At 44.7% G+C, this 23,143-nt stretch overlaps 2 protein-coding genes across 6 annotated transcripts in view; both read right to left on the reverse strand.

Annotated features, from left to right (window-relative positions):
• LOC307216584 (transmembrane protein 254-like) overlaps positions 1-23,143 on the reverse strand; it is a 56,902-nt gene that overhangs the window by 7,625 nt on the left and 26,134 nt on the right. The gene's annotated exons all lie outside the window — the stretch shown is intronic.
• Positions 10,580-22,441, reverse strand: LOC307216579 (double homeobox protein 1-like). Of its 5 annotated transcripts, XM_079977037.1 has the most exons (5): positions 21,668-22,441; positions 20,720-21,418; positions 19,777-19,940; positions 11,957-11,989; positions 10,580-11,786 (listed from the first exon to the last, which is right to left on the reverse strand). In XM_079977037.1, exons 2-5 carry the CDS (start codon positions 20,739-20,741, stop codon positions 11,262-11,264), a joined length of 744 nt encoding a protein of 247 aa, XP_079833163.1. In that variant the 5' UTR covers positions 20,742-21,418; positions 21,668-22,441; the 3' UTR covers positions 10,580-11,261. The 5 variants fall into 5 exon arrangements, with proteins under 5 accessions (XP_079833163.1, XP_079833164.1, XP_079833162.1 ...); XM_079977038.1 differs by having other exon boundaries at positions 19,777-19,937; positions 20,720-22,441; XM_079977036.1 differs by having other exon boundaries at positions 20,720-22,441.

The raw sequence follows: 23,143 nt of genomic DNA on the forward strand, positions 1-23,143 counted from the left end.
AATCTTTTGCCCAGCGTGGAGCTTGGACCCACGACCCTCAGATTAAGAGTCCCATGCGCTACCAGCTGACCTGCCCGTGTTGGTGCAGTAGTGTCATACGCACCTCATTCACACAAAATCACCACCCACTCATTCGCCTTTCTGGAGTTTGCACACTCACTGAGTCCCCATCCGTAATGTGCTTATTGTCTGCTCTTCTTGCCTTTTCCAGTGCCCAGTGCTTGACCCCTCTTGCTGTTGGCTATTCTGCAGATTAGTTGCGCTGCAGAAGGCGTGCTGGGTAGACCACACATTTCAAGAAACGCAAAAGTGACTTTTGCTAGGTTTTAATAACAAAAACAAAAACTCCTTTTACACTAAATTACAATATAACAATAAGCATGACCAATCCATCAGGGTATTGAGAGAGCTACGTGTTTAATTAACATAATATCTTAATAAACATTAACAGCACCTGCTAAACTGCTTTACAGCTGTAAAACTAGGTCATGTTATTTGCTCTGGCCCTTAAAGACATACACATCTTGTGAAACAATAATGAGGCTTATACTTAAAGAAACCATTCAACACTTGCTTCTGGTTTGCCTTCCTTCTCTTCCTTCTCAAAAAATGGGCCAGGTTTTGTGTGACAAAAAGGTTGGTTTTGCTGGACAGGTTGGATCAACAAGTGCTCCTTTTTTTCTTTTTACTTCCCTGCCTGCAAATTGTTAATGAATGGCAGCCTCTGATTGGCCAAGGTTCCAGGAGGGAGAGTTTAAAAGGAGAGGCTTTGGAGAGACAGTTAGTTTGATGAGAGGGTTGGTTGAAGTGGGTTGGAATTGTGGTGGGAGAGGGTGGGGGATAGCTAGGGAGATAGTTAGGAGACAGGCTGAGGTATAAAGAGTGAATGGGAGAAAGAGTTGGCTCTGGAAGAAACAACTTCCACTCTGAGCGTATTGTGAAGGACAGAGTGTGGTGTCCTGTAGGAGGAATAGACCAGAATTTTACTGGGAGGCAGAGGTTGAGCCAGGAGACGTAGGAGCTGGAAAGGAACAGCCTACTTGGGACTCAAATCTAGTCTGGAGGGGAGAGATACTCTTCTAAGGAAACCGATGAAACTCCCAGACCCAGTGAAGGGAGGGGGTGTGGAGAGCCATGTGGTCTACATCTGAAGGCAGCCCTGTTTAGGGAAGCTTTTAATGTTTGATGTATTACAGTATTTTAATATTTTTTTGGAAGCCACCCAGAGTGGCTGGGGAAGCCCAGCCAGATGGGTGGAGTATAAATAATAAATTATTATTATTATTAGAATGGACCTCCGAACGAGTTAATTTTGTACCACTGTATTACTTAAAGTACCTCAGGAGCAGGATTGTTAAAGGGGTTGGGTAACTGAAAGAAAGTATCACCAGAAAAAAAGAACCAAACCATAATGCAAAAACTGAGGACAAATTTAAAGTGAAATTGCACTGTATTTCTGAACTAACCTAAGTTGAATCCATTTGTTATATACTATCTTGCCTTAAATAAATCTTTATTGTTTATTTAAAGAAAACCTGTCTGATACTCCAGCTTATTAGTTACCCCTTCACAAAGCTCCTTCGCAGCATACTCTGGGGCTAGAAATTTTAAGGGAAAAGGGAAATAAACCTTCGGGTAAAGGGTTGTTCAGTGAGGTAGGGGCAATTTATCTAAGTGATAGCAGGCCCAACAGCATGAGAGGAAAGTGCCGTCATGCCCGTCACATTTTGTCCTCAGCATTTCTAGCACATGAAAGGAGTTAAAAGTGCTGGCTTCCTGCATGTCACATTTTCCAGAGAAGCCAGAAAAAGGGCCGCAGTGAGGGAGGGACCTGGTGCCAGAATATCACAAGTGCCAGGCTCTGCTGATCTGGCAGCTGCCTCCCTCTGAAAAGCGGGGGTAAGCACATTGTCTCGGCCAAAGAATGCTAGAAGCAGCCATTTATCCCCTCACGGAGCTACAATTCCTGGCCCCCTTATGGGTCCCAGGATTGTTTTAAATGTATGGTGTGTCTGCAGTCCAGAAATGTAGGTGGATGGGGGCTTGCATGCTTGGGCCATCTGGATTTGTTTCTCATAATGTTACGTGATGCTTTGCACATTTTAAGTATATTGCTATTACTGCAATTTAAAGCACGGGGGAAATTTCAATTTAAATAAATTACTCACAACTGTTTCCCCATGCGTATATTTTCAGAACTTATGTACATGAATGTAAATTACATATTCCCTGGGAGGACATTTATAGTAATTAGTTGCTACTTGACTTTCTATGAAAAGGCTTGTTGTTGCTGAGCCCAACCAACCTCAACTTCATTCTGTGCTGTAGTGGTAGCAGAGGGAAACATGCAGCCTTTTGTAAAAAAAAATAATAATAATAAGGCTCTGTGCTTTAGTCTGATGTGACTTGGTTGATTACTTACTTAATATTAATGATTACTAAATCTATTTCACCTGCCTACAGGAATTAATGACCTACAATGAAATTTTGGAATAAACATATTAAGTGGTTCTTTACTCGTGTGTGGAGTGTTAGAGGAGGGTAGTACCTCTGGTGGAGGACACATCATGCTCCTTCTGGGATAGATTGCCCACCTTTGGTCCCCACCCTGCACTCAGCTCTCACCTGTGGCTCCTAGAAGCTGACAGCATGTGACAGCAGCAACACCCTGGGAATGGCTTTGACTGGCTAGCTAAACCAGGGGAGGGTAGCTGATGGGTCTCAAATCCTTGGTGAGTTAGGGACTTCCCTTGCATGTGGAGATAGTCTCCAGCTGTTTGAGCAGACGAGACCAATAGTGGGTCTTGAAGATTTGCAAGAGCTGCCTGTTGCAATGTTGCATCTGTGTGGGCATTTTCATTACCTGAGCAGCATGTTGCAGAGAGGAGCAATCTGCTGGAGCTATCTGAATTTGTTCCCAGAAGATCTGCGTTTAACTAAGAGGAAATGAAAGGATGAAGAAATCAGATAATAGGATTATCATTGCATCAGAATATGAAGGTGTAATTTTGAGAGGGATTACAACTTGGCACGCGCATGGACCTTGTGCCTTCAAAGTTGCTACATGCAGTGGCCTGATTCTTAGAGAATTTTTTTTTGTTTTTTTACATTCATCAGAGCGAAAAGATTAAAATGTCTTCAGCTGTTGATGCAATGGGACATGCTGTTGATGCAATGCAACACCCACAAATGAGAAACATTTCCTCCTTGACTGTTTATTGTTGTTTTTAAGTATACTTATACATAAGTGCAATTGAAGACACAGTCCTGCAAAAGACTAGTTCTCTAGTCGGAGTAAAAATGAAGAATGAAAAGCATCCCTGAATGAGAGAATAAGCTGTTTAAATTCAGGTTGAGCTAGGCTGTTCTTTTCTTGCTGGTATGCATCCATCCTTCCTTAAAAATATATAAATTCATTATCTGCATTCTGCTGTCAATGTGCATGCCTCTTTACTAATAAAACAGCCAGATCTAAGTCCAGCTGAGCTTCCATTCAGCCCAGGGAAGGAAGGGATGGGATGAGAACTGGAGGAACGTGTATCCTTTCTGGAGGGAGAACATGGAGCACATCTCCTGGGCTGCCAATTTCTCCCCAAAGCCTTCTACATGATGAGGAGTGAGCTGAAGGGACTCACCTGTAGGAGTGTTCCCTCTCACTTTGCCCGCTAGGCAGGAGATGTTATCATTTCTCAATACAGTATAAGACTGGGCATTTGCAACTGTTCCCATCCATTTGCTCCTCTACCTTGTCTTTCACCTCCCTCACTTCAGGAATGCTATGGACTGGGAGCTGCGAGAAGCGTCCAAACATTGAGGGGGCCCAACACCTCACTAACAAATATTGTGGGGGGCTCAAAGGGCTCCGGCCCCTAGGAGTCAGCGCTCCTGATGGAAGACAAGCCATGTGGGGAACTACTTATCCCCCACCCTCTTCTCTCAAATATCATGCCGATAATTATGTTCAGAATTTGGGCTTCTGGGCTACACAGACACAAAACTGCTTGTTTCTAGAGACCTGTTGCTCTCGGAAGGATGGGGCCTGGTGCTCCCAGGCTGCAGCTCTGCGGATGACCTTAACTCAGCCAAAGTTGCAGGGAACTGAAGCACAATATGAAAGCCTTGCCTGGTTTGCTTCTCCTTGGGGGCAGGATGAGGAGGGGGAGCAAGGAGTAAAAAAGGAAATAAACGAGCGGTGGTTTCTCCAGTCAAGTATTTTGATATTATACTGTACTGAAATAATTTATGTTTATTTGATTGTCCTTGAATCTTCCTGCTGCTCTTGCCACCCCCTCCTGCAACAGCAGTGTGGTGTGCCACACCTTTTACAACCACTGTATTAAGCCTGAAATGGAGGACACTGCGACAAGCTCGGTGCCTCAGTTACTGCTCGCGCCAACTTGCCCACCTCACTGAACAACCCTTAAAACAAATGCTAACTATCCCAGAGTATCCTGTGGGGGACCATGGTGTGGGGGATAACCAATAAGCTGGAGTCTCAAGCAGATATTTTTAAAATAACAATAAATATTTTAAAACAAGGTATTATAATACAAGTGGAGAAACTTGGGTTACTTCATAATTAATAAGCTAGTTTGCTGAATTTGTTTCACAAAAGTTTCGGATTTTTAGTTTGGTTCCTTTCTGAGGCGGCACTTTCCTTCCGGTAAAAAGGTAAAGGTAAAGAGACCCCTGACCATTAGGTCCAGTTGCGACCGACTCTGGGGTTGCGGCGCTCATCTCACTTTATTGGCCGAGGGAGACAGTTTTTCCGGGTCATGTGGCCAGCATGACTAAGCCGCTTCTGGCAAACCAGAGCAGCACACGGAAATGCCGTTTACCTTCCTGCTGGAGCGGTACCTATTTATCTACTTGCACTTTGACGTGCTTTCAGACTGCTAGGTTGGCAGGAGCAGGGACCAAACAACGGGAGCTCACCCTGTCGCGGGGATTCAAACTGCCAACCTTCTGATCGGCAAGTCCTAGGCTCTGTGGTTTAACCCACAGCGCCACCCACGTCCCTTATTCATAATCTAATCAAAATGTACATTATAAAAACAGTTATTTACTTATATAACATGGTGTTAAGGATAATCAGCTATAGGTTGCCATGGTTTAAAGTGAGCCACAGAAAAAGCTTTCAAGACCGGGTATTGAATATACACTATTATTTTATCAGTTAATGCATTGCCTTTCACATAATTCTCAAGTCCCAATAGCTTCATATGGATTTTAAAAAACACTGGAGACATATCGTGCCCTGCAGCACCGCATAGCTGACGAGACAGAGGGTTGACAAACACTCATCCAATTCTGTCTTCTGAAATTGCCCATTATCTCAAGACCAGAACCAGTGCAGATTTATGCTCCAGGGACCCATCTTCTGTAGACAGACCAGGAGGATACCATGGCTGATGGTATCAAAAGCCAATGTGAGAGACTGCTGAAGCAGCGGTGTTGTATCTCATCACTCTCCCAACAAAGCTCATCTAACAGGACGGCCTAGGCAAATTTAGTCCAAATTTAGTAACCCCCTCTTGGCCTCACTGATGTGGTCCAATGAGTTTTGTCAGCATCAGACTGGGCTAACTCAGCAATACATTGCAGCCAGCACACAACTGTGTAGATGCACTGTGGAAATGCCGGTTGACAGACAGCAATTGTCGTGTCATGAGGCTCTGCTATCAAGACACTGCTCATAACAACAATATGAGACTTGGAATCAGTCAATGGCAACTTCTGCAAGACAGATTACTCTTCTTACAAACTGATACAGCTTCCTTAACTTTTTATGTTGGAAGAGATTGTCTTAATATCTGCAGCTCCAGAATCTGGGTTTCCAGAACATTTATTTGTCTGCCAAATAGTATTTATTAGTTTCCCAATTTTTTTTAACAAACCAATGCCAGATTACATCAAATTTAATATTTATTTATTTATTTATTTATTTCACTTGCATCCTACAAGTCCTCAGGATGGTTTTCATGATGTCCCCCATCCCCATTTATCTTCACAACAACTTTCTGAGGTAGGTTAGGCTGAGCTATGAGTGGCTTAAGTCTACCCAGTGATCTTCGTGGCTCGGTTAGTGCTTGAACCCATGTCTCCGTGCTTGTAGTCCAGCATTATAACCACTACACACTGTTCTGTCATAGATAATAACTACAAGAAGAGTTTTTTTGTGCATGTGCAGATTGTCCTTTTACCCTCGAGCAGTTGCAATCTATCCATATTTATTTAAGAGTGAAGAAGTCAGGTGGCATGGTCCCCAAGCAAACATGACCTCTCTTTTCTAGAAATGAAGCATTGTTGCAGACAGCACCATGGGCGTAGCCTGGATTTTTGTTTGTGGGGGGACAGGACTTTTGTTAGGAGGTGCAGAACCGACATGATTGGTTAGTTACTTAAGTATTTCTATTGTTTTGCTTGATTGGGGGGGGGCAACTGCCCCCCTTGCTTACACCCATGAGCAGCACACTTATCTTTGGGACTGGGAATGAGGCAGATAAACAGCATCTTAAATTCACAAAAAAGCACTAGAGGGCAGTATTTCCCAGTGTTTCTCATCTAGATCAGATCCAAAAAGAACAGTCATTTCAGAAATTATCAAAATTAGGCATACCTACAGCCCAATATCAGATGTATAAAGTATTATCCTGAGTTGCAGAGGATTGTAAGTGAGGTCAAAGGGAAAAGAAATGCCCCCAAACCTTCTTAATAATGGACTGTTAATAACCTAATTATCACCATCTGAACTTATCTTCATGGCCTCTTCTGTTTACAGTTCCTCCCACATATTTGCTGGCTTTGCTGCAACAAGCTAACTTTACAAACCCTCTGGGTCATTTAGAGCCTCAGCCCCTTTCAGGATCAACTGATATAAATTATCAGGGCTGGGGGAGGCCAGTTTGAATAACTGATATAAAGCAAGCTTCCCATTGATATAGCTCCATATATATATTGCAAGAGTGTTGATTTACAAGAAAAGATAGTATTGTTTATACTGTTATTTCATTCTTACAACCAAGCTTCACATACCTTTGTGGAAGAAAAACCGCAAATGCTAGGTGGTTGAATTGTGGAGGCATTGTTTGATATTATTGCAAGTGACACTGTCCTTGTTGGTCTGCCATTTAAATCCTGCAATGAAAAGTGCACATAGGATTGATTTCAACCTGATTTTTGTGGAGGGAAGATTAAGATACCCCCGGCCAGTATGATCAATAATCAAATATTATTAGAGCTGTGGTCCACCTAATACATTTTCCTGCATTTTAGAGGGTTGGACTAGATGACCCTCAGGGTCCCTGCCAACTTCACCATTTGATGGTTCTGCTTCAACACTGTGGAGCAGCTCTCTGGGGTTTCAGATGGGAGTCTGATCAAGCCCTACTACCTGGGAGACACCAGGAGCTGGAGCTGGGACCTTCTGCATGCAGACAACACGTTCTGCCACTAAGTTACAGTGTTTCCCATCACTGCAATAAGGTTTTCCCAGTGGCCAGCAATCTGTAGCGGATCGGTTGGTTCTTGCATCAGCTCATTTCCAGCTTCCATCTCTTTGCTTATGCTTGTATCTATATGGAACTCATGAATGGGCAGAAAACTTTTCTGTCCCACCAAGCCTTTGCAGGCAATTTAAAGCACATTGCCCACAATGGTCTGCTGGTGTTTGTCTCTAATTATTTTGCTTTTAATTATTTTGTTATATATATATATATGCAAATGTAAACCACTGTGATATATTATATCTCTCTAATATTGCTTGCTAATTTTTCTGGTACAGCTTCATGCCTTTAGTTCCGTGTCTTGCTGCCATGAAGATGCAGTGATGGGAAACAGTTCACTGGTGACATTTCTGCTAATTGAACAGTTGTAAATACAGCTGAGCCACAAGAGAAGTAAAAGGAAGCTATTCTGGGAAGTGCAGCACCTTCCCACATTTTGTGGGATAAATGTCTGCTTCTGTTTCTGCTGATGTGAACAGGACCCTTGCAATGTTGCAAGCAGCTTCTTGTTCTCTTGATCTCTGTCCATGCAGGCTGGTAAAGCTGACAAGTGTATCCAGGGGCCTGCTCCCTTTGGTCAAGCAGTAGTACATAAATCCCTGAAGAAACCTCTGTGACGAAAAAGTTGGTTTTGCTGGACAGGTTGGATCAACAAGTGCTTCTTTTTTTTTTTCTTCCTGCCTGCAAATTGTTAATGAATGGCAGCCTCTGATTGGCCATGGTTCCAGGAGGGAGAGTTTAAAAGGAGAGGTTTTGGAGAGACAGTTAGTTTGAGAGGGTTGGTTGAAGTGGGTTGGTATTGTGGTTGGAGAGGGTGGGAGATAGCTAGGGAGACAGTTAGGAGACAGGCTGAGGTATAAAGAGTGAATGGGAGAAAGAGTTGGTTCTGGAAAAAACAACTTCCACTCTGAGTGTATTGTGAAGGACAGAGTGTGGTGTCCTGTAGGAGGAATAGACTAGAATCTTACTGGGAGGCAGAGGTTGAGCCAGGAGAAGTAGGAGCTGGAAAGGAACAGCCTACTTGGGACTCAAACCTAGTCTGGAGGGGAGAGATAGATTGTAGATCAATCGGTGGGGGAAATTCTGTGCAGTGTTTGAGCTGGGAAGTAGTTTGAGGAGAAAGGATACACACCTGGTGCTTCAGAGATCTGCCTGCCCTCACTGTAAATTGTAGGACAGCCAAGCAGAGCAGTTTCCCAAGTTATCAATCTCTTAGGATTGCTTCACACACTATTTAGATAGCAAATCCATGTAAATTTCAATTCAGATAGAGCTATTCATGACATCATAGAAGTTAACATGGTGATCAAAGTTCTCTGTCAATAATGTAATCACATTGATGAAGCAATACAGAAGAGTTTAAGTATTAACTGGTCAGGGTGGCAGAATCATTTGGTCTGGGTGAATAGGAACTGGTCTAGAGAGCAACAATTTGGAACAAAAATGAGGTTCACATTTAACAAATAAATAATAAGATCCAACCTCCCAGTAAACTACACTTTTAAAAGCTACAATCCTAAAATCATTGAACTTTCCCCCCTTGCACCTTGCCTTTGCAGTTTTATTACATTTTTAATGGATGCTTATTGTTTTGATATATTGATGTAAACCACTTTGTGAGGTTCATTTCAAAAGCAGTACATAAGTAAATGAAATTGTAGGGATTGAGAGGGAGGTGTTTCTGACTAGATGGATCTGTCTTGATTTATAATAATTAAAAATCATAATCAACCAAAAATAAATGAGAACAAAAAGCTTCCAAGCAGGGGCGGATTTAGGGCAGGCCAGCCGGTCCCCCCCCCCCCCGCGCTGAGCCTGGAGGGGCCAGAGGGGAGCAGAAGGATGAAAGAATGAAGGGGGAGCAGCACGGAAGGCGAGAGGGGGCAGCCTTCCTCAGAGGTCGGACATGCTAATGCGCTTATCTCGCCTCACGGGTGGGTCCCGCCTGCGGGGGGGGGTCATTGTGTTAAGAGGGAGCAGAGCGGAGACCGAGGGGAGGGGGAGAGAAGCGGGGAGACCAGGGAGAAGGAGGAGAAGGGCGGCTGGTGTGACACCGCAGCCAAAGGGCGCCAAGGCAGGCCAGGCGGGGGCGCATGCGCGGGGGCAGTTTGGGCGGGAAAAGGCACCAACCTGGATTCTATGAGGCGAAGCGAGAGGGAGTGGGGGATGGGCGGCCGTTGGAGCGAGAAAGAGGAGCGGGAAGGGGACACACACAACACGCCCCCGCCCCCCCGTTGCCCCAGCAAGACGTTCGTTATAGCGCTGATGCTGCGGGAACGTAATAAGGGAAGACAATGGCGAGAGGGAAGCCCTTCCAAGTTATCTCGTAGCCGCTCCCCAGGCGCCACCACAGGGCGCGGCGGCGCCATCTTCCCTCAGGGAATATATATATTTGGCGGCGTATCAGTGTTTTGGTGTAAGGCCAGGCAGGGTTCAAATCCCTGCACACACACACACACACACACACACACACATATACAAACAAACACCCCACAATTCCTACAGACACACACACCCTACTACCAGCCCCGAAGCTCACTCGGGTGCCTTGCCTTTGCGCCTCTCAGGCTGGTCTCCCTCGCGGGGGTCTCGGGGGCTGAGAGGGCGGAGGGGGAAGAAGTAGGTGGGCCGCCTCAAGGTCCCAGGGGTCCCTAGGAGCCAACACTTGGGCCCAGGTCCCTTGCCCCCCCTCGATGCTCTAATGGCAATCAACCAGGGCAGCGCTTACCTGACCTCCCCCCCCCATCTTCTATTCAAGTGGGCGCCCCTGGGTGGGATAGAAATAGAGAAATAAGCTCGTGGACTTGAAACCCGGTTTCAGAACCATTTGGGTGGAAAGCAGAGGGAAAGCAAACCCTGAACCGCATAAACAGAATTGGTCCCTTGTCTGGTTGTCAGAAGCTCAGCAAGGATTAGCTTGGAAATACTGAATGATGAAGTGATAATGTGTAGCATTATAAACAGATTGGAATCATGTAAGGCATTCCCAATACTCTCCAATAGCATCCTCATTTAACACTTTGAATTCCATGATTTAACCCAATGTCTGAGTCACATCATCAAGCTATGTGGATTTTGGTTTGGGTGAACTCTTCCTTCGTGGAAGTTGCCTGCAAAAGCAGAGAGGGGATCCGGCAGAACCAACCCCTTTCTGTATTCAGGCAACATTTCAAAAAGGGAGTGCATTATGTAGCATGGCAGGCAGGTAGGGCTCAGAAAAATCCATCCCCATAGAATCACATGCACAAAAACACACGTATATATCTATATCCATATATGCTTTATTGTTTTCTGCAAAAAGTACAAAAATACATTGTGCTTACAACACAAGGCATCAAACATTTAACAACAAAACAAATATATAGCAAACCAAGAAACCAATAGTAATAATAATTAATTATTATAATAATAACAATAATGAACAGTTTATACTTATACCCAAATTAAAGTAACCGCCAACCCCAACTAAACATTTAACCCACATCAACCCAACAAAAACAAAAGCCAAATTGGAACCTTTTGAAACATTTTACCCAATTCTTCTAACCCCAGACTTTGACTTTGGTCCTAATTTGAACAAGTGGCCAATTGTTCAGCTTTTTTTTTATTTCAATATACAAGTGCTTTTAGCTTGCTTGGGCAAAAAGAAGAGAATGCTTCAGTAAAAGGAAAGCCAGACGATGATCCCAGACAAAGGCATTAAAATAACAAACTTTATTGAAAAACTTTAAAATGTATTTATATGGATGAGTAACCCTAGAAAGCGTTGGGAGAAGGGAAGATATTGCTTTGCTGCCGATTTTGGTAATCTTCAAGCAACATTTGCACGGGATTTGCAGATGGATAATTCCCCATTGCATGACTGTTCCCCATTGCAGACCAGGGAGTTTTACTGCTTGATGAAGTGCAGAAGTTACCAGCCGATGGTGGAGGCTGCCTCGTCATCTCTGCACCATAATATGGAACTGGGCAGCTGCTTGCCTTGGAAGTCTCACAAAGCCCAGTTTCACCAACAGCAGCTGGCTGGTAATGAACCGGGTTCAATTCCTGGGAGTTCTGCTGCTGTGCGGCATAGACAGGCTCTCCTGGTTGCGTGGTGCTGAGAGCTGGCTGCCAGAACCCAGCTCCTTCATAGCTTTCGGGATAATGGAAGCTGCGTGGCTGGTAATGTTGCTGCGTCGGACTTCTTGCGCTGCTTCTCGGAGTGCTTGGACATCTTCTGTCAGGGCGGCTAGAAGGAGTTGTAGCTCGGTTCCTGATCATTGTTTTGGACCCAGTCATCTTTGTTCTCACTCTTCAGTTCTGAAACCAGGTCTGAACAAAAGCTTTCGGGATAATGGAAGCTGCATGGCTGCTTTTTGGGCTGCTCCCCAGGCTGTTTAATGGACTTCTTCTTCTGTCACAGCGGCTATAAGGAGCTGTAGCTCAGTTCCTGATCATTATTTTGGAACCTTTGTTCTCGCTCTTCTGTTCTGAAACCAGGTCTGAACAAAAGAAAGGAGAGAACAAAATGCCCATTATTTCCGAATGGATAGGTCATAATTTCACTTTCTAACTCAGAGGACAGCCGAATATTTGTGCCTCGTGTGGTGTAATTTTTTCAGTGTGGGAGAACTAGGGACTTGCGGGACATTGGCTAGAAAAGCAATGTTGCTTAAGTGTGGTTCCAGCTGAATGCTGCACATTTGGTCTCTCAATGCGAGGTGCTGAAAGCTGCCATCCTAATAGCAATATCCTATGCGCACTCCCTCGGGAGTCCGGTCAGGTGGATCAGGCTATAAAGGCAGCCTAGAAAACCAGATGGTTTTATCCTCAAATTAGGTTGAAACCAGGTCTGTTAAGAGTTTTTACTGTTCAAAGCCAGAACCTTTGATATTTGAAAGCATGTGCCTCCAATAATTTGAGTGGGAAGGAAAAGGAAGCCTTAATCAGGAACCAGGGTTTCTGAACAAGTATGGGCACAATTTCTTCCTACAGTTGAAAAGGAGGGGACACAACGCACCCACCCCTTAAAAAAAGCCTTTACATCCACGGTACAACAGCCCCCCCCCGCAATAACACCCCACAAAAACCCAGGAAAGAGGAAGTTGGCTCTTGAATACGGCACCTTTCACGTTAAGCTCGGAGGCATCAGGAAGATCTAACACATTCGAATGACAACGAAAGAATTATTCTGAGCGATTTAAATTTATCCAGTATTTGCGGTTTAAGGAAGTCCAAGGAACCCCCACTATCCCTCTTCTTACGTGCACACGATCTTCTTTGATTCCGATGCTCCTCGCCAGCGACTGCCTAGTCCCGTATCCGGGGTACCGGTTCTCTTCAAAGGACTTTTTTAGAAGCTCGACGTAAGATGGGCTGAAAACCGTCCTTTTTTGCCTTTCTCCTCCGACTTTGGGGTAGCTTCCTCCTGGGAAAAGACAAAGAGGCAAATCTGAAGAAAGCGCTTGGCTTAAACTGAAGCGACGCTTGCAGATCTTCCTCCCGACATGGAAAGCTCGGGGCTGCATCGCCTGCACTTGCCCGGGAGCATGTCCCCCAGAATCGGGCGCTGCCTGAGGTTACACTGCGTAAAACGACCCCCGGCTTCAGTGGCAATTCGTTCAACCGCCCCGCTGACCACCCACCCGGCAGAGCACTTTTTACAGGAAGGCTTTTGTACCTGACATTCAAATCCACGCACTTTGTGGCATTTAAATAAACCTCCGGTTGCTCTGAACAAGGCTTGCATGAAAACAAACCAAAGAATTTTCAGTAAGAAGTTTACGCTCTTATTTCTATGCCTGCCATCGTTTTCTGCAGCCGATCCTAACCACGTTTATTGGGAAATTAAATCGCCGTTTATTTGAAAAGGATTTAACGTTCAGGAAAGTGCGTACTGTATAGGATTGCACTTTCTACGCACTAAATGCTTGGTGCAAAGCAGTCTTGCCTGGGCTTCTTCCCAGGAAATAGTGAGACATGTTTAATCTCTCCCCGGCTACCACAAATGGGACTTTGAAAGTCTCCCCTATGCCGGGATCCTGACCCAGATGAAACAGAAATCATCTTCCTTCCTACTCATTCCCCTATAAATAATTAGAGCAATGTTGTTGTTGTTGTTTATAGACAGTGAATTAATAATCTTTTTTTTTTAAAGTTTCTGTTACCTTCGTTGTTGGTTGCCATCATGAAAAAACTCTTTCTCGCTCTCCCTGAATTTGTTTTGCCTTAAAAATGGACACTAACTCTCTCAGGTTCACTCTGCTATTCTGCTGGGGGTTCCGTCTGAGCATTTATCTCCGGTGGGCGAACCCCACCCTTACTTCTCAGCCGATAAGAGGGAGTCACCTTTTCTTCCGTCATTTTGCTAAACTGAGTCAATCCCCTCCCTCCCTCCCTCCCTCTCTGGCCACCCCTTTGGCAGTTGCCTCTTCGGCCGCCAGTAATAACCAATTGACTTTGACCTACTTTAGTCTGTGATTTCGTCCTTAGCCCTTGGTTTTAAGCAGTGGTTCCAACTTTAAACTGCTGTTGTTTCCAAGAAACAACAGATAGCTGACGTCGTTTATTGCATTTTAAATTGTATTCATTGCATGTGAAAAAGCAATAAAATACATTTTAAAAACCGGCGTTGATATGCTTAATATTTTGCTGCTGGCACGTTCTGACTTGGAGCATTATCCAATGCAGGCAACTGAAGAGAAGAGAATTCAGAAGTGAGGGGAGAGAGAGAGAGGACTTTCCGACGCCTACTACACATTTTCTTTGCCAAGCCAGTGCAAGTAACTACCCCAGAACTGAATAAAGTGGGGTGTCCCACACCTGCATCGTACAAAAATCACACTTGCGGTCCAACCAAAGAACACGCCCCCCCCCCCTTACCAGGTAGCACACACTTCCTATCTCAAACGGATAATAAAAAAAAAATAAAAAAAATATTTATATCCCGCCCTCCCCAGCAGAAGCCGGGCTCAGGGCGGCTAACAACAATAAAACAGTACAACAGTACAACACAACACTCTAAAATCATTCTTTATAAAATTAATTCATATCAAACCAATGGCAACCATTGGGCCAGAGCTCCGCGAAGATTGCCAAAGGAGGGAGTCAGGCTGCGCCCTGGCCAAAGATACTCTCCTTTTAAAAAAGTTTTTGTTGTTGTTCTAAAAAGAAGCAAGTATAAATTATGTCATATCGACAAAGAAGCTTGGAACAACTTAATTCCAATACCCCTCATAGCATCCTCTCTCGTCTAAATAGATTTGTACAGCGCCTTGGATGGAGGCAGTGGCAACGGCCAGGAAACGCATCAAATGCGAATAAGACGGTAAACATAACAGTGGTGGCAACCGAAGAAAGAAATCTAAGCTGAGTAAGCAAACTATATTTTATTAATAGACGATTAAATTTGCATTCATTTTACGCTAGAAAAAAGCTTACCTTATTTTAAAAACAGTGCATTGGATACGCAAGCGCAGATCTCATATGAAACCAATTAATCTTAAGATTCTGGGCGCCAAATCCCAGAGGGGCCACAGACCAGAATTAATCCACATTCTTAAACACTTTTATTCACACCAGTGACTTCGAGACGTGTGACAACCCAGAACAGAAATTCTAATCAAAATCTGATTTTTTAAATGTGGTGATCTGTCAGGGAACAACCCCATTGAAGATGGCAACAGTGGTTACCCATAACTCATTGCTAGTTGGGTGTTAAAATAGCAAACGGGGGGGGGGAGGGGCATAGAGATTCAGAACTATTTGTGGTAGAGGTAGAGAGGGAGGGGGATTATTTTGTGCTTACTCTGTTTATAAACACGGAGAGGGGAGGTCAGCAAACCTTTGAGATGTATTGCAAAACACGCAGCGTTCTTCCCATCTTCTTCCTACCACTGCCATGCAAAGGAAACAGCAATTTAGAAAGCAATTAGGATTGGAGTGGGGAAGTGGGAAAGGGATTAGTTGCGCCCCCCATCCCACCCTATGCATACAAGCAGGTGATGCGTTATCACAGATCTCCAGTTCAGATAATTCAGAAAAGGGCAAGCAGAGTGATCAAGTGGATGGAACAATGAGGAAAGGTTGGAGCATTGGGGACTTTTTGGTTTAGAGAAAAATAGAATAAGAGGTGGCATGACAGAAATTTATAAAATTTAGCATTGCATGGAGAAAGTGGATAGAGAAAAATTTCTCTCCCACTAAACTACACTTTTAAAAGCTACAATCCTAAAATCATTGAACTTTTCCCCCTTGCAGTTTGCCTTTTTTTGTTACATTTTTAATGGATGCTTATTGTTTTGATATATTGATGTAAACCACTTTGTGAGGTTCATTTCAAAAGCAGTACATAAGTAAATGAAATGGTAGGGATTGAGAGGGACGTATTTCTGACTAAATGGATCTGTCTTAATTTATAATGATTAAAAATCATGATCAACCAAAAATAAAAGGGAACAAAAAACTTATATGGATAGCATCACGGAGAGCATAAAACACCCAAGCTTCAATAAAGAATTAAACCATGTGGGTGAACCAAAAGGTCTTCACTAGATGATTTGGAGAAGAAGGCACCAGGATAGACTCCCTGAGGAGGCTGTTCCATAGCTGGGATACTACTGCCAATAAAGCTCTCTCTCCCTGATCGACACCCACTTCATTTCATTTCCGTTTGAAATATTAAAATTATTATATTACCCAAATACGTCCAATCTGACTGCGGGCAATGTGTTATGCCTGCAGATATCAGAAAAAGTGGAGCTGTGTCGACATTTGCTTGAACAGCTCAATGCATATTTTGAAAGAGCAATCTTTAAATAACCATCTAATCTCTTTAAATACCCATAACTCTTCCATTCATTAAGTTTGCCCAAAAATTCTTTTCACCATAAGTTATTTTACCAGAAATCATACTTCAATGTGGGTGCTCTTTGGAACGACCTGTAATTAATTAATTAATTAATTAATGTGTGTGAGTGTGTTAATCTGCAGGTTGTTAGACAGTAACTTTGTGGTTTCTGAAACCCATTGAGAATACGTTGTTTTTCAGAAAGTGTAGCCTTGTTGAAGAAAAGTATAGTGGAAATTTGATTAAACAAAAGAGTGCTGGAACAGAGAGATAGCAGACACACCATTCTTTGAAGGGCTTTATACTCTAGCTGCAGTTTTCAAACAAATGCCCACCAAAAGTCAGCATTTGGACAGCAGACTAAACAGGCATTCAGGTCACCTAATTACGGTGAGATGTATTATATTTCTATTTAAATTACAGTAATTGTTTTTAAGTTGCCTTTGGCTATTTGTTTATTTATTTCATTAAATGTATACACCACTTGATAGTAAACCACTTTGCAGTTTTTTGTTTTACAAACAGATAAAAAATAAAATTGATGGGGGGTGGGAATCAACCATACTTCCAAACCTAAGGATGAATATTACCTTAAATTAGCACAGAGCCATTGAATGATATCTGTGTCCTCGTTTTCGACAGTGCTGTGGTGGTCACCATTTACTCTTCCTCCAATGAGTTCTGGAGGCACCTACTGGGCTATCACTCTAGAAACCCTTTCTCTCACCTAAGGAAATCTAAGAGGAGCTGGTAGGTGGTTTACTGCCAGGCATGTGCAGAGTGCTCACCCCTCAGCATTTGGCAACCGCCCAGGGAATGCTAGTGCTCAGGGCCCTCAGGGCTTTCCTTATGGAGGAGGGAGAGAAACACCAGCCGAATTCCCAGGGGCAGGTTCAGAAAAGGAGGCAAAGATGAAAAGGGGGGCACAGGCTTCCGGGTGAAATCCTCCCTGGGTTGCATTTGCCTGAGCTGACGTCCCAGCCCCCTTGGCCAGACTTTCTCCTGGAGGGGGGTCAGCAGGGCCGGCCCAAGACATTTGGTCACCTGAGACGAGTCCCAAAACTGTCCGTCCCCCCAGGGAAGAATGGAGATTGTTGGGGATCAAGATCAAATGGGGAAGAAAGGCGGGAAGAGACCAGTGGCGCCTCCTCTTTGCCCCGAGGCTGCTGTAGAGGCAGATTTGGAGTGGGAAGTGGAAGTGAGGAAGATCCAGCTCTCAAGAAGAGGCGGATTTAGGGCAGCCCAGCCGGGCTGAGCCTGGAGGAGCCAGAGGGGAGCAGAAGGATGAAGGAATGAAAGGAGCAGCATGGAAGGCGAGAGGGGGCAGCCAGACATCCTAATGCGCTTATCTCCACTCCTGGGCGGGTCCCCCCTGCGGGGTGGGGCGGGGGGGTCATTGTGTGAAGAGGGAGCGGAGAGGAGACCAGAGGACGGGGGGGGGGGGGAGAAGCGGGGAGACCAGAGGAGACCAGGGACGCATGCGCGGGGGCGGTTTGGGCGGGAAACGGGGCGTGGCGCCAACCTGGATTCTATGAGGCGAAGCGAGATGGAGTGGGGGATGGGCGGCCGTTGGGACCAGAAAGAGGAGCGGGAAGGACGCCCCTCCCCCCCCCCGTTGCCCCAGCAAGACGTTGGTTATGGCGCTGATGCTGAGGGAACGTAATAAGGGAAGACAATGGCGAGAGGGAAGCCCTTCCGAGTTATCTCGTAGCCGCTCCCCAGGCGCCACCACAGGGCGCGGCTACCTTCCCTCAGGCATATACAGTGGTACCTATAAAGCTTCATTGAAGGCAGTAGAGCACAAACCTGGGGGGGGGGATTAAGAGCAAGAAAATGAAATAAAGTGTTCGCAATATCCCCCCACAAAGTTTTTAATAGATATAAATGCCCATGTTGCAGGCTAAGGCACATACAAGTTAAACTTGCCTGGGAAGTCTCATAAAGCCCAGTTCCACAAAAAGCAGCTTCCTGGTAATAAGCAGGGTTCAATTCCAGGGAGCTCTGCTGTTGCGGGGCACACTCTCCCGGTTGCGTGTTGTTGAGAGGTGGCTGCCACAACCCTGCTCCTCCATAGCTTTCAGCGTATTGAAAGTTCTGTGGCTGGTAAGATTGTTGCGAGTTAATATTTTGGCTGCTTCCTGGACTGCTTCTTGGGCTGCTGTCCAGGCTGCTTCTTGGACGGGTTCTCTCACTGTGGCTATAAGGAGCTGCAGCCTGGTTCCCGATCCTTATCCTGGAACCTATCGTCTTTGGTGTTCTGGCTCGTCGGTTTTGAAACCAAATCTGAACAGAAGAAAGGAGAGAACCAAATGCCCATTATTTCCAAACGGGGTAGGTCATAATTTCACTTTCAGGTACAACAACCAAACAAAGATTAGTGTTTTACAGTGGGAGAACCTATGTTGACTTGTTTTGTATTGTGCTATTTGGCTGTATTTTGTTCTGCAGTATCAGAAAAAGCCACCTTTAAAAGCTGCACAAGTGTACAGTTCCACAAGACTCGCTTTACTGAAGTATACCTGTGGATGTGAGCTTCATCTGTAAGAAATTGTCAAGCGTTTGTTAATGCCAAGTGGATGCCTGCATACAAGACGTAACATCTCTGTTTGCATTTGTGCTGGAAGGCAACACTTTATGCTTGGCAATTGTTTTAAACATTCAATAAATTTAGTAACAGGAATCTTAAATGGCTCACTCAGAAGACCTACCCATTTGTTGTGCCCTGTTTGGGGTTTTCTGCCTCAGCCTCCCAAGTGTCCTGGGGGTAATGGACTAGGCAGGGAAGGGTTTATATATATATTTCTAAATGCCAATTTCTCTGTAGGAGAGAACTAAATACATGCTCAACTTTTGCCAGAAAAAGCAATGCAGCTTAACTCGTTTTAGTCTCCGCAGTGCAAGCTGCTTATGGCTGCAGTCCTCTGCACATTACCTTGGGAGTTAGTGTTAACTGGATCAGGCTGCAAATGCAGCCTATAAAACCAGATTTAATGTACTTTTAGCACTAAGCCCATCCATTGCAGAAATTAGATTTCTAAGCTGGGTCCGCGAATTTTTTTTTTTTAAACGATTTAAAGTCAGAATCTGCATCAAATGAATGTGTGCTGTGCATAAATTTACTGGCAGGAAAAGGAAGCCTTAATCAGGAACCAGGATTTCTGAACAAGTTTGTGCACAATTTCTCCCTAAATTTGAAAAGGAGGGAGCACAACCCACCCACCCTTTATTATAAGCCTTTACATCCACGATACAACACCCTCCCAAAAAAGAACCAAGAAAGAGGAAGTTAGCTCTTGAACACGGCGCCTTTCGCGATAAGCTGAGAGGCACCCGGGAGAACTAAGGCCTTCGACTACGCAAGGATTATTCCGAGCGTTTCAAATTCTTCCCGTATGTGCGGTTTAGGGAGGTATTGGGAGCCCCCACCATCCCGATTCTTACGTGCACACGATCTTCTTCGACTCCGATGCACCTCGCCAGCGCCTCCCTAGTCTCGTATCCGGGGTACCGGTTCTCTTCAAAGGACTTTTTTAGGAGCTCGATTTGGGCAGGGGTGAAAACGGTCCTTTTTCTCCTATCTCCTCCGACTTTGGGGTAGCCTCCTCCTGGGAAAAGAAAGAGGCAAATCTGAAGGAAGCGCTCGGCTTAAACTGAAGCGACGCTTGCCGATGTTCCTCCCGACATGGAAAGCTCAGGGCTGCATCGCCTGCCTTTGCCTGGGAGCAAGTCCCCCAGAATCAGGCTCTGCCTGAGGTTCCGCTGCGTAAAACGACCCCCGGCTTCAGTGGCAATTCTTTCAACCGCCCCGCTGACCACCCACCCGGCCGAGCGCAGAATGGCAAAGCCTTCCCTTTTTACAGGAAGGCTTTTGTACCTGACATTCAAATCCACGCACTTTGTGGCCTTTAAATAAACCTCCGGTTGCTCGGAGCAAGGCTTGAATGAAAACAAACCAAAGAATTTTAAGTAAGAAGTTTACGCTCTTATTTCTATGCCTGCCATCGTTTTCCATAACCGATCCTAACCACGATTATTGGGAAATTTAATCCTGTTTATGTGAAAGATTTTTATCAATCAGAAAATGTGTGTGTAAATGCTTCATGCTGTAAAATGCAGTAAATGCTTCATGCTTCATGCTTACAAGTAAAGATGTGCAAACCAATCTTGCGAAATGTTTCCAACTGAAGACATTTGAGCCCCTGTGTAATCCCTCCCTGGCTACCACAAATGGGTCTTTGAAAGCCTTCCCTACATCCTGACCCAGAAACAGAAACACCCTTCATTTTTAAAACCGTCGCTTATGAAACCCTGAATTTATATCAATCATTTGAGCAATTTTTTTAAGACAAGTGAACTAAAAATCTTAACAATCCTCTCTTCTTACCTCGGCTGGTGGTAGTTTTCATCTTGCAAAAGTGCTGCCTCGCTCTCTTCCAACAAAGCTGCTTTTCGCTTCCACAAAGTCAACTTGCTCCTCAAGGCCCGCTCCAGGTTTCTGGAGTTCGGCGCCTTTATAGCCCCTCCTGGCTGCCCATTGGCCGGCGCGTTTTCCTTGGAGAGAAGCGCTCCAATGGGGAGGCGGCTTTTGGGGAGGAGTGAGTTTCAAGTTCACTTTTCAAGCGCTGCTTGACCAATCTAGATGGGCTGGAGCGCACCCTTCCCTTGGCATCACCCCTTAGCAAAACTGGAAAATAGCCCCATAGGCTTGGAGATTAGTGCGCACAGTTGAAGGGAATTGAGAGGATGGGTTGAGGAGCGAGAGAGCCAGACAGAACTGTGGTTTATTTTTTAAAAATATTATTATGAAGCTTTCATTTTACATACAGAGATGCGCCAAGACTTAGGCATGTTGAAAGGCTTTGCCCAAGAAGCCTAGATGCAACAAGTACACTCTGAAACCCCCTGCCTTTTGAGATGAAGCAGGCGCCTTCACTGCACCCTTTTCGGCGCCTGCTATAAACTTTGTTTCCTTTTCTTTCCTTTACCTGCAAAAAGTTGCTATGCCTTTTAATCGGTGGTTTTAGCTTCACTGTAATTGCATTTTGCATGTTTTTCACTTTGACATTTATCGATCATGTTCATGCTTTCGTAAGCCGCTTAGAGGTTTTCGTTAAGGTTAGGCGGTGCAAAAGCTTTAAGGGAAGAATGTGAGTAACACCTTTGCAAATAAAGGGAAGGAAAACTCCTCTTGCCAAGAAGTCAGTAGGTCTTTCAAGCCCAAGCAGTTGATGTTAGAGGCTCAGAGTATTCAGCCCCGGACAGACGTCGCAACCAAATCCTGAATCTACACAGTCTCAAGGCACTATCGCTTGTAACTGCAACGGGGTTGCACTCTGAGGGAAAGCGAGCTTTCCGTTTCCTAGGCTTGTTTCAGACGTTGCTGGCGCTTCCTTTCTTGTTCACTTCCACTATTTCTCTTTCTGTCTTTCTATCCCCACAACTTTCACGTGGCCATCTTCCTCTGCCTTTCAGGGACTTGCGGCATCCAAATAGCCTGCCGCTCCACCCTGCACCCGGGGCAAGATAGTTGCCTCCGATCCTCAAAGGAACTGAAAACGTTCTGCAACCTTCCAGCTCATACAATGCATGTTCCCAGTCCCTGACAGTTTGTTAATCAAGAATGGTTCCCTGTTGGTACATTCTTTGTTATTTCTGCATAAGAAAATTAACACAAGCGACCCTCCCTAAGTGTACCTATAAACCCTAATCCTAAGTATGCTGACTCAGAATCGGCAAGGAAACTTTTTTTCGAGTAAGAACTACATTTTTTTGTGATGAGCTATGTGAAATTCAATATATTTTTCAATTTTTTTATTCTTAAAAAAGCATTTGCAGAGTGTTTTTTATGTGTAGATGCCACCCAGGGCAGGCGATAACGCTGCAGTCTTTCCTCATCCACACCAGATGACACACTACCTAGTACCTTTCCTTTCACTAAGATTTAGCAGTCTCTCCTGCGTAATGATGCCCTCTGCTCTCCACCACTCAACTCTTTCCCTCATTCAGAGAGATGGATGTCGGGAAATAAATCCCGCACCTTCCACCCCCAGAGAGGCTTGCCTGGCATCACTTTGATGTTTTTGTATGTGTCAGGTGGAGACATTTAGATCTAGTTGCACTTTCCCTCTTCTTACGTGCACACAATCTTCCTCGACTCTGATGCTCCTCGCCAGCGCCTCCCTGGATACCCTGGTCTGGTATCCGGGGTACACGTTTTTTTCAAACTCCTTCTTTAAAAGCTCGATTTGGGCTGGGGTAAAAACTTTCCTTTTCCCCCTATCTCCTCCTACTTTGGGGCAGCTTCCTCCTGGGAAAAAACAAAGAGGCAAATCTGAAGGAAGCGCTCAGTTAGCTTAAACTGAAGCGACGCTTGCAGATCTTCCTCCCGACATGGAAAGCTCAGGGTTTAATAATGCGGGTGTGACAAAAAACAGACTTGCGAGGTCCAACCAAAGAACACCCCTCCACACACACACATACATGCTTCGTATCTTAAACGGGTACTCTCTTTTTAAAAAGGTTTTTGTTGTTCTAAAAAGAAGCTAGTGTAAATTATTTCATATCATCAAAGAAGCTTGGAACAACTTAATTCCAATACCCCTCACTCCAGCCTCTGCCGTCTAAATAAATTAGTACATTGCCTTGTAACTTCCTAATATGAACAGCACCAATGCTGTGGTACCTCCAGTTCACAGGCAACCCTCCTATAAAACTTCAATGAAGGCAGTAGAGCACAAACCTGGGGGGGGGGGGGAATTAAGAGCAAGAAAATAAAATAAAGTGTCTTTAAAGCTTTGGAGAACAACTT

The sequence above is a fragment of the Podarcis cretensis genome (assembly GCF_951804945.1).
Source record: "Podarcis cretensis genome assembly, chromosome: 5".
Classification (NCBI taxonomy): Eukaryota; Metazoa; Chordata; class Lepidosauria; order Squamata; family Lacertidae; genus Podarcis; species Podarcis cretensis.